Source organism: Gymnoscopelus microlampas (assembly GCF_963454915.1).
Source record: "Gymnoscopelus microlampas genome assembly, chromosome: 11".
NCBI classification, from domain to species: Eukaryota; Metazoa; Chordata; class Actinopteri; order Myctophiformes; family Myctophidae; genus Gymnoscopelus; species Gymnoscopelus microlampas.
Genome location: NC_139948.1, coordinates 52630299 through 52649832, shown reverse-complemented (window position 1 = coordinate 52649832; position 19534 = coordinate 52630299). Strand labels below are relative to the sequence as shown.

The window sequence follows — 19534 nt, the reverse complement described above, 5'->3', positions numbered from 1 at the left end:
ACATAAATCTTTGCCTGCGGGTGTCGCTGGTGAGGGATTTTGCCTGTCAATCATCGCCTCTGCTCCGCAAAAAACATAATTACAATGTCACTGTAGGTCACAGAGAGATTACATTATTTAAGCAAATCCACTGATGTGTGACAAACGTGCCTCATTTCAATCTGTCACTCTATAATAAATTAACTCTATAAAATATATACAATATATATATTTGTCAAAGGGCTTAGTCTTTCATGTCAATAACAGAGCCTTTGCGTCATTGTCTTCACCAGGCCGAAAGGCACCCTGTCCGTCTGTCCTTTCATGTGTGTGTGAGTGTGTGCGTGTGTCATTCTGTCTATGTACAGCAAATCTCTGGCACTGTTGGCTTGATCACAGTGAAACTGGACGCACACACTCCCTGGACGCCAATTCAGAACCTCAGCCTCACATTTCTCACATGGTCCTGTTATAGCGCCACCAGGAGGCCAATTTGTGCTAAACAATTCATTCAACTAAACGCGTCTTTCAGATTTGTCATATTCCATGCTGATTGCAGTTAAAGGAGTGCTCCGTTTTTAACAAATTGCCTCAAATCATGAACACCGTGTCCGATTGCAATGGACTACGTTGAAGAACAAATGCCACCCTTATAAAATTGCCCTATTGTAGCGCCACCAGGAGGCCGTTTTTTGCAAAACATTTTTGGTAACACTTTACTTACAGGTCGGGTCTATAATCCACTATAATCCATAATATAAGCACTTATAAGGCATTATAACACTTGTTATACATGTTTGTAATTATGCTTAACAACTTATTTCATTTTTCATTTCATTTATTTCAATTATGGTTTACATGATCACATTAATTTATTTTTCTTTATTCCGTCCGATTTGTCATATTCCATCCTGATTAGTGAATTCCGAACATTGCTGGCCCACAATAACCTACCTGACCTGGCGGAGAACTGTGCTCCGAGGAGCACTTGTTCTAGTTCCTACATAATGTTTTTAATTAATTTAAATGGTTATTAAATGTATTTATTTTGTCAAATTTAGTCGTTCATGTCAAAGCCCTAAAAGTCCTACTGAAAAACTGAAGGAAGAGCAAATATTATACTTACACCATACTTTACTACAATTATTTGAAAACTTTGAGTTACTAGTTAAGTACCTTGTATATTTGTACACATTGTGAGCTTGTAGATCTGCTATTTTAAAAATATTTTTATACAAACTTGTGAAAGGGGACATTCTTCATATTTACTTTTGGTACTTAAAGTTGTTCTGTGCAAATTTCCAAAAAACTTTTAGCAGCCTCTGCTGGTCATTACCGTCACTGCAGGCCGTTTCTTTATTACTGCGTCACCCAGAATTCCATTAGTTTTCACCGGAAGACGGAAGTGTTTCAAAAAGCGTTCTTTTAATTGTTTTATACGATCTGTGGATCGTATCTCTTAGCCAGTGGAGCATTAGTTACCGTGAGCTGTGTTTTCTTTTTCTGTTTTTTTTTTTCGTTCTTCAAATCATACAATCTCTTAAAATCAGCTTGAGTTTCCTTTTGTTATTAGCGCGGTAGTTCCTGGCCAAACAGGAAACCGGCGCGGTAGTTCCTGGCCAAACAGGAACCTGGTGCATTTCCGCTTCCATTTTTCGGCCAGGTGACGTCATTTTCGAGGGAAAGTCATGCTCGACAGCGTTCAATAGAAAATATATAAATAAAAGGCTTTCGGGGGTGAAATTCATGGAGTGGGTGTTAACTTTAGTTTTACTGAAAACGTTACCTAGTATTACTTTAAGGATATTTTGCCAATACTTTTACTCAAGTAAACATATAATTATGGACTTTTGCTTGTAATAGAGTAGTTCTATATTGTGGCATTGATCATTTTACTGAAGTAATAAATGTGAGTAGTTCTTCCACCATTGACTAATTATGACCACAAGCTTAATGTGACATACAGTAGTTGGGGGGTATTTGAGAGATATGTGACGTCACTTTAGCAAGGTACTGGTGCCTACACTTTAAACAAGGCTCAAAGAGTGTGTAATTGATAAGAAACGTGTAGTTATTACTACGGTATATGAAATCTAACAGTGGACATAAAAGGTGGTGGGTTTCTGGTTGAAAACATAGACTGTATAAATGAGATGGACAAACCCACTCCGCTGCTTTCTACAGACCGAAAATGAAGCCGATTGTGCCAAGACTGTAGGTCCGCCTCTTTCAATACGCGTCAGAATGAGACCAGACCATTATTGGTTGGGTAGCTTGTCAATCAAATCATCCCGCCCCTCCTAGAGAATAGCCTACTTTATCGTCAATTTTATAATAAATAGGACCATAATTTAGCAAAACGCATATCCTGATGATTGAAAGGAGACTTTAAACTAGCGACTGGAAGCATATAGAATTTATGACAATTTTTATTACAGTAAGAAAATCTAGTCTAAAGTTTGTCAAAAAAACCCATTCACTTGCGTTAAAATAAATTCTTTCTGACACCGCAGGTCGGCGCAGGGTAAAACAGCGCCACTCTGGCCATTTTGTCGGCCTCATCGTAAATATGTAAGACTTGCCCCTTGGTTGAAAAGCACTGCTGTAGCCAATATCATATTGATTGATTGATTGATTGAATACTTTATTAACAGTTTCAGTTTGTAAAAAAGCACAGAAAGTACAGTTCTATACAAAGGAATGCTAAAATGATTTGACCCAAGAAAGCACTATGGCTTGTTTACATTGGGTCCTGTGTATTCAATTCATCAATACAATACATTATGTTGTCTAATAGCACTCACTCAGTCATTATATGATTAAAATAACATGAATTGGTACAACAGGATGCTGATGATGGCTTCACTTCAGAAAAAAGTGAAAAGGAAAAAGGTGAGTGTTTTTCTGTTCTTGTTACAGTTCAATGCTTAAGGTAATAAGTAAGTCGTTAGCTGGTGCTACATTTTGTGTGCCTGGGTGTACATCCTCAATATCATATTGTAAAACTATAAATGTACCAGTTGTTACACTACTATTTATGTGGGGATGTACAGATGAGAGCTTTATTTATCATTCATATATTGACATTATTTTCTGTGACGTATTTATCTCAACCATTCTCTTTTTTTCCTCTTTGCAAACAGCACAGTTTGTGATGCAGAAAAGGGCAAAGTTGATTCAAGACGCCTCCACAGTCATGGCTATAGTAGACAGTCTAGGAACCACCATGGTTCATCATGAGATCTATCAAAAGATTCTAGCTGAGAAGACACCTATCGACCAAATGAGGATGCTGTATACAATGGTGCTAGATCAAGGGGCAACAGTCGTCAGAGCAGCATTTTATGATGCCCTCAAACAACACCAACCCGACCAGTTGAAGAGCGTTGGTAAGACCAGATGTATTAAATTACTATATTTTATTTATTTTTTTTGTTTTAGTTATCTCTTTATTTTAAAAAGAAAAATGGCCGGCACACACAACAACCTAAAGCTAATTCATAGCAGCAGTGCCATAGAGTGAATTTATGTCAAAGCCCAATCAAAAACGTTGCCATTGCACGTTTCTGCTCTCTTTCTGCTTTCTTGCACGAGGATGCATTTCATCTGGATGTGGTGTAACAAGACAGGTTTGTCACCCAGGAGTCCTAACGTAACTTTGGAATGATCCATTGACCCGGCCTGTAAAATGGACGGATATGAATCCTGTCCAAAAACATACCTCCCGTCCACTCCCATTATAGGATCTTGAGAAAAAGCTCCATCTTTTACGGTGGTGACATTTTCGACGGGCGATCACTCTGCAATGGCGGATTGCGTTAGAAATGTTATTGTTCCGGTACTTAGATGGGACCCTTGACCATCACGCACGCACCCTTTGTTTACATCCGGGTCCTCGTGGAGCCGTCTACAGCTCTAAACTGCTCAGCCTAAACGCTAAGAACGCTGGCATTAGATGTACCCTTTTTTTAAAAGAGCTCTTGCTCTAAATGTGTTAACACATGATTGGCTGGGTCCAGGGTTTCCGCTAGGCATTTTTGGAGCCGGCCACCATGGCCGGCAGGATTATATTTTACCGGCCAAAGAATAAATTTACCGGCCATATTATAATTAACGTCACATGCGTGTTTGCACTGCATACATGCACCCAACAACTGATTGGGCTCATTACACCTCGTTACGTTAGAGCTGCGCTGCTGAACACGCAGCAGACGAATACCAAAACGCTCGCCCCAAAACATAGTCGCCCCGGGGAAAATCCGGCGGTATTCGCCTGGTATTCCTAAACATATCAGTAAATTATGCCTAACCCTAATCTTATTCCTGATCTTAACCTCAGTAAAACTATACCTAATCCTAAACCTATTTCTACCTCTATCCTCAGTAAAACAAATACAAGAATACAAGAACCGCTGGTCCGCCTGAAAAATGGGGGCGAGGGTGTTTTGGTGCGAGTCCTAATAACCCTGCGGGCTGTGGTTTCCCTGCGCAACTCCGTCGCACAGTATAAACAAATTAATATATATTTTGGGCTTTACATCGATTCTCATTCAACCTTGATATGCAAAAGTATGTTTTGTTTTGTTTTGTTAACGTTAATTATATATGTCATGATATATGTGGCCTTGCGCAAGGTTGATTACTTGCCTTTATAGTTGCTTTCACCAACTTTATCCATTGCAGTAACTGTGCTTGCATAATATCCACGACCCACACGTGTTCGGGACGGGACGGGTCCCTTTATCGACAATTGGGTTCGGCTTGGTTCAGATTCTATCACCTCGGAAAATCCCGGTTCTGTTTATCAACACCCGAGCGAACCACCCTACTCAGCACTGATCAGGAGGAGACACAGCTGTGTCTCTTAGCGGTGTTGTGTCGTATCAAAAATAGCAAACATACAAGCTCACAAAGCGGCGCGTTGCGACGTGCTGTGAGCTTGTAGCTCTGATATTTTCAACGCGCGACACCATCGTACAACGAATAGGCTATTCTATAACTGCAGCGCACAGCAGCAGCCGAGCAGGCTGTCGGAATTAAACCACACAGTCAGATCATGATAAAAACTTTAAATGATTATGATTGTAATGGTTGTAGCCAACTACTTTATGCAAATAATAATATTAATAATAGGCTTAAATAATAAAGTAGCCTAATAACAGCATTTTCCCAACCGGCCACGGTGGCCGGTGGTGTTTATATTTACCGGCCAATTAAAAATGTTACCGGTCAATGGCCGGTATATACCGGCTAACGGAAACCCTGGCTGGGTCTAATCAAGACACAGGTGAACATTTTCAAACAGACAGGTGAGACAAGACAGGAAGCGGCAACAGAGGAACAGAAGAAACACTACGATATCACTACAAAATAAAAGGAACACAGCAGTAAACAAAAACGAATTTCACCCATTGTTTTACTTCTGCAAACCTGTGATGAGGCAATCCTTCTATAATTTTACAAGCTCTGTTATGGTGTAGTGGTGAGGCCAAAATTGGTTCTGCCCGGTTCTCCTCAGTGGCTGGAGCAGTTGATCTGAAATTGCACACAGCCATTGACCATTACCTTGTGCACGGAACAGCGAAGCCCGTTTTTCGATTTCACCAAATCTCAGCTGTTTTATTAGCGTTTTTGTGTAAAAGAATGTCGCCATGGTTACGGTTACCCAGCTGTGGGATGGTCCCGCGAGCTATGGGACGATCTGCCTCCCGGTTTTCCAGATCATGTGTAAATATCCCCCCACGGGTATGGACTAGTCCTTCTATAATTTGACAAACCTCTGTAGTGGTCTAGTGGTGAGGCCTAAATTGTCTGGAACACTTGATCTGAATTTGCACACAGCCATTGACCATTACCATGCCCACGGAACTGCGAAGCCCGTTTTTCGATATCACCAAATCTCAGCTGTTTGTTAGCGTTTTTGTGTAAAACAATGTTAGGGGCGGCCATAGCTGAGTGGTTAGTGAGCCCGCCTAGGGAGCCAGAGGCCCTGGTTGCCCAAGGTACGATGCCAGGCCAGGCCAGCAAATGTGTCGATGAAATGCAATTTGTCCCTGAGCAGTCGACCGGGTATGGACTAGTATAGCTAATGCTGATTCTAAACCCTGTCACTACAAAATAACAAGAGATACAAGTTGTAGTGACTAAGTCCTATACTTTAGCACTACGTGGTTGGCGATGGCTGGGAATTAAGTTTAGACGTGTGTTCAATGACTGTTTAGACTGATGTCCAAAAACATAACTTAACAACATAACCTAATGATTTATTCTCTGTAGTTGTCTGTCACTTCAGCATACAAACATGTAACAATCAGCCTTAACTTTGAAAGGAACACTATTAACTAAAGGAAGAATAAAGGGATCGGCAGGTTTTTAACTTAAATACTTTATAAAATAAAGCCACAAAAATAACAATTTACAAAGCGAAACGGTAAATAATAATACACCTCTTGGTTTTAACTACTGTCCCTGTCTCTTTCCCTAAGAAATAAACAAACAAATCGTCAATCCACAATTATTTCACTTATCCCCTTCCCACCCAAACAATTCCCAATGTCCTCCCAATGACCCCTCAGATCAAAATCTCATTCAAACATGACCAACAAAACCTACTCGGACGTAACGGTGAACGTCACCGCAGACAGACGCTTCAAACAATAACAACAGTTCACGTGTTAGTGTCTAAACACACTGGTAAACAGGCTGGTTTGTTCTTCCCTCCCCCCCGTGCCACACCCCCTACTTGTAAAGTCGGGTGGCACCAATGTTCCAATCACCCACAGCACCCAGACCCATTACCCCTCACGTGAATAGGAAATGTCCATATATCTCATAGTTTCCAACATGTTACGTATCAATCAGATGCAATTATTATAATAACATTATTAACCCTGCAAGTCAAATGGAAACCTGTTCCAAAGTTCAGCAGCTACAGTAGCAGACACATGGTCCCCTTTTGAATTAAGATATAACAAGACCTCTTATGTAAGGACTTTACCATAACATTACATATGTCCTCTCTTCTTTGGCCATTTAGAAACCCTTCCTCCTCAACAACAACTTAAGATGAATCTGAAGACAAAGTCTCAGCGTTTCTTCGGGTGGAAACTAGACGAGGAAGAAGGAAGCTCAACACCTCTGAAAGAGATCTTCACAGATATCTACATCACAACGGGAGGGAGTGGACAGGGCAATATTGAACATGAGGTCAGACAGATTGAAGCAGTGTCCAGGAAATCAGCCACACAAGAAACGTCAATCAAATATGAAGACATCTTTAAAGCTTTACCTCCAGAAAATGAACCAATCAGAACAGTGATGACAAAGGGAGTGGCTGGCATTGGGAAATCAGTCCTCGTTCAGAAGTGTGCTTTGGACTGGGCAGAAGACAAAGCCAACCAGAGTACTCACTTCATGTTTCCATTCACGTTCCGTGAGCTAAATTCTATGAAGAAGGAGTATAGCTTGGAGCAATTTATTCATGGGTGTTTTGTTGAAACCGAGGGCGTACCAATCTGCAACTTCAACAATCCCAATACTGTGTTCATCTTTGATGGATTAGATGAGTGTAGGCCTCCTCTACGCTTTGACAACAGTGAGATCATTACTGTCACAACGCCAACCACGGTGGCTCTGCTGGTCACAAACCTCATCACGGGCAAGCTACTTCCTTTTGCTCGCATCTGGATAACCACACGACCTGCAGCAGCCAATCAGATCCCTTCTAAACATGTTGACAGGGTGACAGAGGTGAGAGGATTCACTGACCCCCAGAAGGAGGAGTTCTTCATCAACAGATTCCGTGATGACAAGAAGCAGGCCACAACAATCATCTCACACATCCAGACATCACGAAGCCTCCACATCATGTGTCACATCCCAGTCTTCTGTTGGATCATTGCTGCAGTTTTGGAGAACATGTTGACAGAATATGAACATGTAGCACTTCCAAAGACCCTGGCTGCGATGTTCATCCACTTCATACTGATTCATTCCAAACATAAGACGGCTAAGTACCATAACAAAGCTCAGGCACATTCTGACTTGAATCCAGGTCAGGCCATTCTGTCATTGGGAAAACTGGCCTTTGATCAACTGGAGAAAGGCAACCTTATCTTCTATGAAAAAGACCTGACAGAGTGTAGCATTGATATTGAAGATGCAGCAGTGTACTCAGGAGTGTTCACACGGTTCTTTAAAGAGGAGCATGGGTTGCACACAGACAAGGTGTTCTGCTTTGTCCATCTGAGTGTTCAGGAGTTTCTGGCTGCTCTTTATGCATTTCACTCATTCATCAACACTGGTGTCAACCTGCTGCAACATTCCTTCCGGTGGTCTAAGCTCTTTACAAAGAAGGAAACTCGCTTCTACCAGAGTGCCGTAAACAACGCCTTACAGAGTCAAAATGGACACCTGGACTTGTTCCTCCGTTTTCTGCTGGGCCTCTCACTGGAGACCAACCAGACGCTGTTAGAGAGACTGCTTCCTAGTTTGAAGGCACGAAACATGTCGCATTCCAATCAGAAGACAATTAAGTACATCAAGAAGAAGATCAGGGAGAATCCATCTCAAGAGAGAATCATCAACCTGTTCCACTGTCTGAATGAGCTGAATGATCATTCTCTAGTTGAGGAGATCCAACAGTACCTGAACTCAGGAAGTCTCTCCACAGACCAACTCTCTCCTGCTCAGTGGTCAGCTCTAGTCTTCATTTTGCTGTCATCAGGAAAAGTGCTGGAAGTGTTTGACCTGAAGAAATACTCTGCTTCAGAGGAGGCTCTTCTGAGGCTGCTGCCAGTGGTCAAAGCCTCAAACACAGCTCTGTAGGTGAACTGATAACTGGATACATGTTATATATTATGTCATCTTATTTTATAGAAAAATAAATACAAAAATGTCTTATAATAACTATTGTTTCTTCAGGCTGAGTGGCTGTAACCTCACAGAGAGATGTTGTGAGGAGTTATCATCAGTTCTCAGTTCCAGCTCCTCTAATGTGACAGAACTGGATCTAAGCAATAATGATCTGCAGCATTCCGGAACAAAGCAGCTCTGCGTTGGACTAGGGAGTCCTCACTGTAAAGTCAAGACGCTCAGGTCAGTATTCCTGAACCTTTTAAACATGAGAACATTTATACCATGGCTTAAATACACATGGAGTTTGTCTGATTAATTTATTTACATTTAATCAGGAGGATACAGAAAATGGCATGTATGCAAATATCAGAGGAAATATAAATTAACACTATATTAGAGGGTTTTCCAGGTTATCAAAACATTGGAACATGTATTCAACTAGAACATTAAACCCAATATTAGGGCGATTTCACGTTATATGGGACATAAAAGTTGGACAGTTATTATTTCTAATAATGATTTCATATCAGCAAAATCAGTCAATATCCTAAACTGATCTTAACCTGTAGCTGTAACCTGTAACACTTCACGAATCAGAATTGTACATACAGAAACTATATACTGTAAATGGAGGCAACATGATTATAATAATAACAAATATGTCAACATATGTGACCATTTTTGACTGAAGGACGGTCATCTCGCTGGTGGCCATTGTTCAGGAGAGGAGAAAACTTTTTTTTTTTCAAAAACATTTTTTTTTTACACAAAAGGAGTTTATAGCCCAGTTAGACTCTTCACATACCAGAGTATATCGGACAGAAATTTCAGAGCTTAAATTGACAAATATGAAATAAATGCATAAACATGTATTAAAATATAAGGTTAGAGCTAGCATGTGCTAGCATTACTAACAAAATCCTCAGTTTCCATCCAAACATTGCGAAATCACGGTAAAATCCGCTATTTCTACCCGATCATTTTGAAAGGTATCACTAGTCTGTTGGCTTGTGTCTAATGAGAATGTCAAATAAAGATGTATAAACAATCATATGTTGTTAAAACTGTTGTGAAAAGGTATCTTAGTTAAGTCCTCCTGGTCACTGGAACCAGCCGGTTCCAGCAGGGGGCAGTGGCAAACATTTAGTCTCAGAGAGCATACATAACAAAGAGTGCCTAACCCTAAACCATTAAACAAAGGATATGTAAATCCCGCTATGCATGATGGGATTGATAGCCCAGTAGTACTATCTTTGAATGAGATCCATTCAACTGGTCTTTTCTCTACTGAAGAGTTTTAACTTGACTTCAGTTCTATAAGCTGTAGTTTAAAAACTATTCACTCAATCTTATTAACCAATATATCATTATTTTGCTATGATTCCCTGCTTTCATATGACATAAAAAAATGAGAATGAAAAAATGCTAGATGACTGACTCCCAGTCAAATTTGGTCACATATATTCATGCGAGCACTTCTTTTCTTTCTTATAATCATTTGAGTCTTATAAAAACATTGCCATCAGTCTTTCAGTCTCTAGATATATAGATAGATAGATAGATAGATAGATAGACCGACCTAATTTATAGTCATGTTATTTACTCAACTTTTACCTGAAGATAGTGGAACAGAACTGGAAGGTAACTTGCATTGGTACCCAGACACAGAAGTTAAGTTTATGCAGTAGAGCTTCTACAGCATAAATCAACACAAACGTTGTTGTTTAGTATTGCATCCATAGTATTCCTACACATCCAATATAATGTCAGAACTGAGGCGGGGTACTACCCAGACTAAACCAAAGACCCACAGCTGGGCACGGTGATGTCATGTTTATGATATTATGGATATAGTTGGCCTCTTCCTTTGTTCTGCCCCTTCCTCAAACACAGCTCTGTAGGTGAACTGATAACTGGATACATGTTATATATTATGTCATCTTATTTTATGGGCAAAGAAATACAAAAATGTCTTATAATAACTATTGTTTCTTCAGGCTGAGTGGCTGTAACCTCACAGAGAGATGTTGTGAGGAGTTATCATCAGTTCTCAGTTCCAGCTCCTCTAATGTGACAGAACTGGATCTAAGCAATAATGATCTGCAGCATTCCGGAACAAAGGAGCTCTGCGTTGGACTAGGGAGTCCTCACTGTAAAGTCAAGACGCTCAGGTCAGTATTCCTGAACCTTTTAAACATGAGAACATTTATACCATGGCTTAAATACACATGGAGTTTGTCTGATTAATTTATTTACATTTAATCAGGAGGATACAGAAAATGGCATGTATGCAAATATCAGAGGAAATATAAATTAACACTATATTAGAGGGTTTTCCAGGTTATCAAAACATTGGAACATGTATTCAACTAGAACATTAAACCCAATGGTAGGGCGATTTCACGTTATATGGGACATAAAAGTGGGACAGTTATTATTTCTAATAATGATTTCATATCAGCAAAATCAGTCAATATCCTAAACTGATCTTAACCTGTAGCTGTAGCCTGTAACACTTCACTAATCAGAATTGTACATACAGAAACTATATACTGTAAATGGAGGCAACATGATTATAATAATAACAAATATGTCAACATAAATTCATGCGAGCACTGCTTTTCTTTCTTACAATAATTTGAGTCTTCTAAAAACATTGCCATCAGTCTTTCAGTCTCTAGATAGATAGATAGATAGATAGATAGACCGACCTAATTTATAGTCATGTTATTTACTCAACTTTTACCTGAAGACAGTGGAACAGAACTGGAAGGTAACTTGCATTGGTACCCAGACACAGAAGTTAAGTTTATGCAGTAGAGGTTCTACAGCATAAATCAACACAAACGTTGTTGTTTAGTATTGCATCCATAGTATTTCTACACATCCAATATAATGTCAGAACTGAGGCGGGGTGCTACCCAGACTAAACCAAAGACCCACAGCTGGGCACGGTGATGTCATGTTTATGATATTATGGATATAGTTGGCCTCTTCCTTTGTTCTGCCCCTTCCTCAAACACAGCTCTGTAGGTGAACGGATAACTGGATACATGTTATATATTATGTCATCTTATTTTATCGGCAAAGAAATACAAAAATGTCTTATAATAACTATTGTTTCTTCAGGCTGAGTGGCTGTAACCTCACAGAGAGATGTTGTGAGGAGTTATCATCAGTTCTCAGTTCCAGCTCCTCTAATGTGACAGAACTGGATCTAAGCAATAATGATATGCAGGATTCCGGAACAAAGCAGCTCTGCGTTGGACTGGGGAGTCCTCACTGTAAAGTCAAGACTCTCAGGTCAGTATTCCTGAACCTTTTAAACATGAGAACATTTATACCATGGCTTAAATACACATGCGTTTGTCTGATTAATTTATTTACATTTAATCAGGAGGATACAGACAATGGCATGTATGCAAATATCAGAGGAAATATAAATTAACACTATATTAGAGGGTTTTCCAGGTTATCAAAACATTGGAACATGTATTCAACTAGAACATTTAACGAGGGCTATCGTCTTTTATGTCTTGCCCCCCAATGGTAGGGTGATTTCACGTTATATGGGACATAAAAGTGGGACAGTTATTCTTTCTAATAATGATTTCATATCAGCTTGGTTGATTTCAAAACCCTCCAGCTCATGTACAAAATAAAAAACAGTCAATTGCCAAACAGTATCCAGAAGTTGTTTGAATGGAGAGACAGTAAATCTGAATTAAGAGGAAAGTATTTAAAGGAAAAAGGTTAGAACAAATTCAAGCTTCACTGTATCACAGTAAGAGGGGTTGAATTATGGAACACCAGTGGTGAAGAACTGAAAAGTTGCAGTACAATACTCAAGTTTAAAACAAAAACAACATATTGAAAGATATTGCATTAAGCTCTAAAGATGAACACCAGAAGCTGTTTTTGTTTCTGTTTGTTTCTTGTTTTCATAGTAATTTCTTGACATAGATTTTAGAAATTGTATTTTTTAGATAATATTTGAATAAACAATAAGGGATAAGACTAGATACGTTTTTAACTTCATCCTATGCCCTTTTCGAACACCCTATAAAGTACAACATGTATTTGTTTTAATATTTTTATATTTCTTATTTTAAGTGTATCATGTTTATTTTATGTATTTCTTTTTGTCTTTTTAACAGTGTTCGAAATAAACAATCAATCAAAGAAAAAGCCATGTGTGCTACATGGAGAGATGACATTCAATCTGTTCATATTGTAAACAAACACATCTGAAACAGACTTGACACAAAACAGTCAACGTGAAACTTTGTGACGCAATCACCAGGGGAGGAGCTTTACCCTGTTTTTTTACTGGCATAGCCACGCCCCTGGTCACCCCGCTCACATGACCCTGTCTAAGCGATGTGATTGGTTAAAAACAAACTTTAATCTGGATTTGATTGGCTCTGGCCACAGACTAACCAGTCAGATTCTAATCTCTCGTCCCTGACCTCCTGATTATGTTTGGTTCTCGGGGTTCGTTCCTAGAAATGTAGTGGAGTGAAAGCCATAGTAACACTGTGTGTGTGTGTGTGTGTGTGTGTGTGTGTGTGTGTGTGTGTGTGTGTGTGTGTGTGTGTGTGTGTGTGTGTGTGTGTGTGTGTGTGTGTGTGTACGTGCATTTGTTTGAGCGTTTCTGCTTGTGAATGTGCGTGTGTGTGTGTGTGTGTGTGTGTGTGTGTGTGTGTGTGTGTGTGTGTGTGTGTGTGCCTGTGTGTGTGTGTAGGTTGTCAGGCTGCATGATCTCAGAGAAAGGCTGTTCTTATCTGGTCTCTGCTCTGAGGTCCAACTCTCATCTGAAAGTGTTGGATTTGACATATAATCATCCAGGAGACATCGGGATAAAGAATCTGTCTGCTCTACCACTGCAGACTCTCAGGTATGGAGCGAACCGGTGTGTTCTAGTAGGTTTAGAGGGAATCATACTGTGATGCTGTTTAGTATTGTTTAATACTTTAAAGTCATTATCTATCATTCTTTCTATTATCAAATATTATATTCAGCCCTGATTTTCCGAACCCCACCCCCCCTGATTTTCCCCTCCCCCACGTTCTCTGTACATATATAGTTTTTGCTACTACTTTTACCGTATGTAATGTACAATGGACCACAATGGAAACAAGCAAGGATGATTGTGTTATCCTTTTCACTATAACTTTTGACTGTACTATATATAATGTTAGCAATCTTGTTAATACAGTTTTCAATCAATATTCAATCAAACTATGTCTCTCCTCCACGCCCAGTGTCGAAAATGGTGGAGCGTCCAGGCTGAAACCGGGTTTAAAGAAGTGTAAGTGTGTCTTCTGTTTCATTCATGAAATCAAAGCTGCACGCATCCAGATATTTACTTAACTGTATACTTTCTTTGTTTATTTGGTTTGGAGAATGAACATTAATGAACGCTAAAACATGATTTATGTATTGCATACACATGATTAAGTGTAAATATGCTGTATTTAGCTCATTTCCATCCGTAGTCCCAAAACATACAAACATAACAATAAAAATACATAGGTAATAAAATGCTCAATTACAATCAGACAGAGGCTTGTTAAAAAAAACATTTAAGAAAGCGTAAGTGGACATATGCCTACACACAGGCGACGTAAAGCGTCTCTGAGTGTCTCTGCGCGTTCGTTCTCAATGATGGACGTCACTGTGAATGATGTCACACACTCTCAAACAACAAGAATGAATTGGCGTTCACGTCTGAACACATCGGCTGCGAAGGCGGCCCCCACGACCTCGGGTGGGTCACTCGTAGACTGATCAAGGATGAATACAGGGGCTTTTTTCAGGGACACACATTGATGACACCCGTTAGCGACGTGTTGCACAGACGTGTCCATGTCCAAAGCATAGAAGTAACGCTGCACAATTGTCTTAAACTGATGGTATTGTGGCCTTTCTAACAAATAAATAAAGCCACTGTTGGTCGGGGTGATGTTGCAGTCTATTGTTATACTCGTGTTTCTTCTTGTTTACAAACAGTCAATCAGCACAGAGCAGAGATCCGAAGGTTGCATCAAACAAAATATTTATTATCTGAGCGTCACTCACTCCGTTACATAAACAAACTTTGATAATTATAAAACAAAAAAGAGCCTGCACGGCTCAGAATCAGAATAAACACAATTCACATATAATAGAAAATGGCTCTAACAGATGGGTGGTTGGATGGTCCAGTTTAATATGGAGGGAAGTAAGTAAAGCCATCCAGAGCAGCCCTGGGCACTACAATGCATTGAGTTGATGCCGCAAGAGGAGTGTGGCGACGGACAACCAGGAGACCATCCCTGGACAAAGCAAAGCAAAGTTTGTTGTTTACCCAGGGTGTCGGACTAAGCACGAAGCTTGTTTCCAGCCGGACCCTGCATGGAAGCCTTGCTCAAGGGCTATTCAGCGGTGATTCATGATTGATGTGATGAATTGGGGAATCGAACTAGGGACCTTCCGGTATCAAGGCCGCCCCTCTAACCACTAGGCCACCGCTGCCACTTACAACGTGGCAGCATTCAAGTAACGCTTCACATCACGCACATTTGTCAGTTTCTTCGACGGTCGTGTCCCCTGACGGAGATGAGCGCCCGTACGTCTGAGGTCAGAGCACTCAGCCTGTATAGCCACAACACATGTCCCTGAGACGACTGAATAATATAGGGGGAAAAGTGCTTCACTGCTGCTGCTATGGACAAGGCCTTAACCTCACAGGGCAGCCAGGAGGACTGATTTTTGCGCAACTTAGCACTAAAGTACCCTGCAACTTTCACAGTGTCCTTACAGGTGATGTACAGCGTAGCTGCCAAACCCGGGTCCCTGACAGCACCATCAGTAACAATCCATAGCTCAGCAGGTCGTGGCAATGTAATGGTGTGGGCCGAGGACAAGGCCTTCTGAGAGTTACTGAAAGCACACAGCAACTAGTCTGACCACTGGATCACATCCTTTGATTCTCTCCCAGCAACCACGTCATCAAGTGGAGCAAGTGTAGTAGCACAGTTTTTGAGTACACGAGCACCTTGTAGGCTCCAATAAACGACCGCATCTCAGTCACAGTTTTTGGGGGAGGGCACGCAGCCAGGGCAGACACACGGTGAGGGGTGGCTCGGATAGTTGCCTTGATGCCACACCCAGCCTAGAATAGAGGTCTGTATGGGTGCTATGGTGGTTTTGGTGGCAGTACGTTTTAATCCACAAGGCTGTAAAGCTGACAACACCCTCCTCCAGATGGCCAACAGGTTGTCAAGATTGTTTGGGCCACAGTACATGTCGTCTGCCACTTTGGCTATGTGGCCTTGCTCAAGAAGATCCCCGAACACGCTGCGCGTCAACTCCTCCAACGTCGTCTCAGACCCCAGCATGCCCATGGCGCTACGCACGTACAGACAAACGCCCTTAAACGGTGTAACAACTCCACAATATTTCCATGAGTCCCTGGATAAGGGGATTTGATATGTCTATCGCTCTTGTGCTGGGTGCCATAATAATAGATGTTTTCACCCACACACACCTGATGTTTGGCTGGCCTAATAGATATGTTGTTCTTCACCATGAACGGGATCCCAACCAAGATGTCTGAATCAAGGTTCGCCTTCAAAGTAGAGGTTGTGCCCGTCCCTTTGAAAGCATGTTCTTATCTCCCCCAATACCTTCAACGGGGACGAGCCGTCTGCCTGATGGGCCAATTGTGTGGTCTTTGTAACGGTGATGCCCAGTCTTGTGGCACATGATGCCTTCATCATATTTCCTGTTGCGCCACTGTCAATAGTGAGTCTTACAGCTCAATGTCCATGAAAGGTGTCAAGATACGGTGATAACTTGATGAACACCCGCTGAACAACGCTGGCTGCAGTCATCTCTTCACCAGCGAAGTTGTCTGATTCGTCCTCAGACTCAATCTGCTCCCCCGTAACCTGCCGTGTTTTTGCCATGAACCTTTTGTCCTCAGGAGGCAGAAATGGGCATTTGCTCAAAAATGTTCATCAGGCCTTCTGGCTTCCTTACACAGAGGCCACACCCTCCTCCTCGGAACATGATTCATTTGTTGTTTTGGCTTGGAAAATCTAGAGCTAGAGAATCTAGAACTAGACCTGGAAAATCCAGACACAGCTGTGCGCATAGCCCTTGCATCCTCTGACGCCCGTAGTTCATTTAACAGGGAATCAAGGGCCTGTGAAATCTCTGGCTTAATGGATGTGAGTGTCCGTGAACGTAGCTCTGTGCCATACCGCTGCTTCACAAGTCTGGGTAGGTCATCATGCAGGAGGCAGAGCCATGTAAGCACAATAAAGTTCTCAAGTGATGGTGACAGCTCCTCATCTTCTGTCACAACTTCTGCCATGTGACTAATCCCAGAGTCTTTGCAACATATTGTCCTCCACAAACGCCATTATGCGCTGAAATAAGTTTTCTGGTCTCTCATTAGGTTCCAATTTAATGGCAGCAAAGTCAATGAATTGTGCTGCTATGCACTGAAATCCATAATGCTGACGGATAGCCTGCCATATATTGTCAATGGATGTAGAGTTTTTCACTATACTTTGATGTGAAATCACAGGACAATAATTGTCTATTTGTCCAAGCATTAATTCCAGCATACTTACTTTCTGTTCCTTTGTCGACGCTGCGCGCGGGGGAGGTCCTCCCCGTCGTCATGGAAACCTGTGTGGAGACGCTCTAGTCTTCTTCTCCCACGCTGCGCCGTCAACAAGGAACGGGGCGAACTCATTGTCAAGTAACAGTGTGTACAGGAGATTCTGTCGCCAGTTTTCAAACGAGTTCACATTCTCTATCTTGGTTAAGCACCATTGTTTCGGAGCTCTTAGTGACGTTGCCATATTGCGCGCTGCACGCTCGCAATCCTCTCGCGTTCTGACGGTAGAATAAATCCACAGTGTGACCGTCTCTTCAAAAGACTTTTGATATGAAATCCTTTTTCGGCATGATGCCACCACGCCAGTTTAGGTAAAGGGATACATTCAAGGAGAGTCACAGACACGAGAGGTTTTGCGGTGCAAACATTTTACTGAAGGAAGTGATGCTACAATAATCCCAGGCACCTGATCTCCAAGTACTTATTAAGTAACCATGATAACATTACCATGACAACCACACGCCCACATTAACTCTTTAACATCCAGAGTAATAGTGTAATAGTGTCACCCCACTGCCAGCGAAAAAGAGCGATTTTACTGACCTTCGAAAAATCATGGAATATTCTCTGTGACCTCCGTGTTCACGGAGATCGCCTCATTATACGCATGGAGTGCCGCGCTATGAGCTTGTAGATCTGCTATTTTTTGAAGAAATCATAAAAATGTGCGTAAATCTTTTGAATAAATATTTTTTTAAATGAACATTTTTAACTCAAATCTTTGCTTCTGGGGCATTCTACAAATGTCTTCTAAATCCTAACAGTTAAAAAAAAACGTATGTTATAATATCAGTGGTTCTCAAACTGTTTTCATGTCAAGGACCCCCACAATTACATGAATTTGGCCGCGGACCCCCATCTCAAAATATTTTGTTCCAGGGACCCCAAGAAGTAAAGATTTGAGTTACAAATGTTTGCTTTAAAAAAAATATATACATATATATATATATATTCAAAGATTTGCACACATTTTCACAACTTTTAAAAAATAGCAGATCGGTGCCGTGCTATGAGCTTGTAGATCTGTTATTTTGAGTAGCCTAAGTATAAAATGTTAAAGTGGTTAATATTATTGTGATGCTATTAACACATTTTGCTGGGACCCCCTGGAACCCCCCCAAGGACCCCTGGGGTCCCCGGACCCCACTTTGAGAACCAATGCTCTAAACAACCTTCATAGTTATAGTGATTCATTTAAAGGGCCAGTCCGCTGTGGTAGAGGTTTGGGTTGTGTAGTTACCTTGATGTCATGATGGAACTCCAAAGGACAAGAAATGTAAAATAATATCTCCATTGATTAGAAATTAATAATTCTAAATATGCTCCTCATTGACTTACATCAGGGATGTCAAACTCAAATACACAGGGGGCCTAAATTAAAAAATTGGTATAAGTCAAGGGCCGGACTGGTTCAGGTCCCGGCGTGGGTACCTGATATGCAGTTTATAGATTACCCTGAAACACAGGACACATCATGAGACACAGAAACGTGTTGTCTCTTTCACAGGATCCACACTGGATAATGCTGGTTTTATTAAACCCCAAAAACGTATTGCACACACCATACACAGGCTATTAATCAAACAAATTTAATCTGTTGCAATATTTTCTCGTCAGTAATTTCAAGTAGCAAACAGGCAAACAGCAAAAAAAAAATGTCACTTAATACTGTATGTAAGTAAGATAAATGCAAAAATGAAAGTGCATTGTTAAAGCTTAATTTGCTGCTCTATGATTCTCACCAATAACTGCTTTTTAATGTAAAATGAGAAAGTCAATGAAATCAGTTGCATTAATTTCTAATGGCCAGCTGTAACCTTTCCTGAGTCCATTCAACTGAACAAAAAATATATATAAAGGCAAACAGCCCCCAAAAAAGATTTCCTTCAAAGAAAAATCATATGTCCTGACAGTCCTGTGCTAACAAATGCAAAAATAAAACTGAATTACTAGCTCAGTCTGCTGCTCTGTGATGCTCACTTGTCTGAGCCTGATACTTGGAGTCTCATCTTGTGTACAAGTTCA

General features: G+C 40.9%; 1 protein-coding gene across 5 annotated transcripts in view; it reads left to right on the top strand.

Annotated features, from left to right (window-relative positions):
* LOC311056090 (NLR family CARD domain-containing protein 3-like) overlaps positions 1–19534 on the top strand; it is a 63461-nt gene that overhangs the window by 28891 nt on the left and 15036 nt on the right. For all 5 annotated transcript variants that reach the window (XM_084072469.1, XM_084072471.1, XM_084072468.1 and 2 more), the window contains 8 exons: positions 2826–2871; positions 3123–3368; positions 7016–8801; positions 8902–9075; positions 10833–11006; positions 11965–12138; positions 13580–13732; positions 14100–14146. In XM_084072469.1, the coding sequence (XP_083928595.1) occupies positions 2826–2871; positions 3123–3368; positions 7016–8801; positions 8902–9075; positions 10833–11006; positions 11965–12138; positions 13580–13732; positions 14100–14146 (2800 nt within the window). The remainder of the gene's footprint in view (positions 1–2825; positions 2872–3122; positions 3369–7015; positions 8802–8901; positions 9076–10832; positions 11007–11964; positions 12139–13579; positions 13733–14099; positions 14147–19534) is intronic.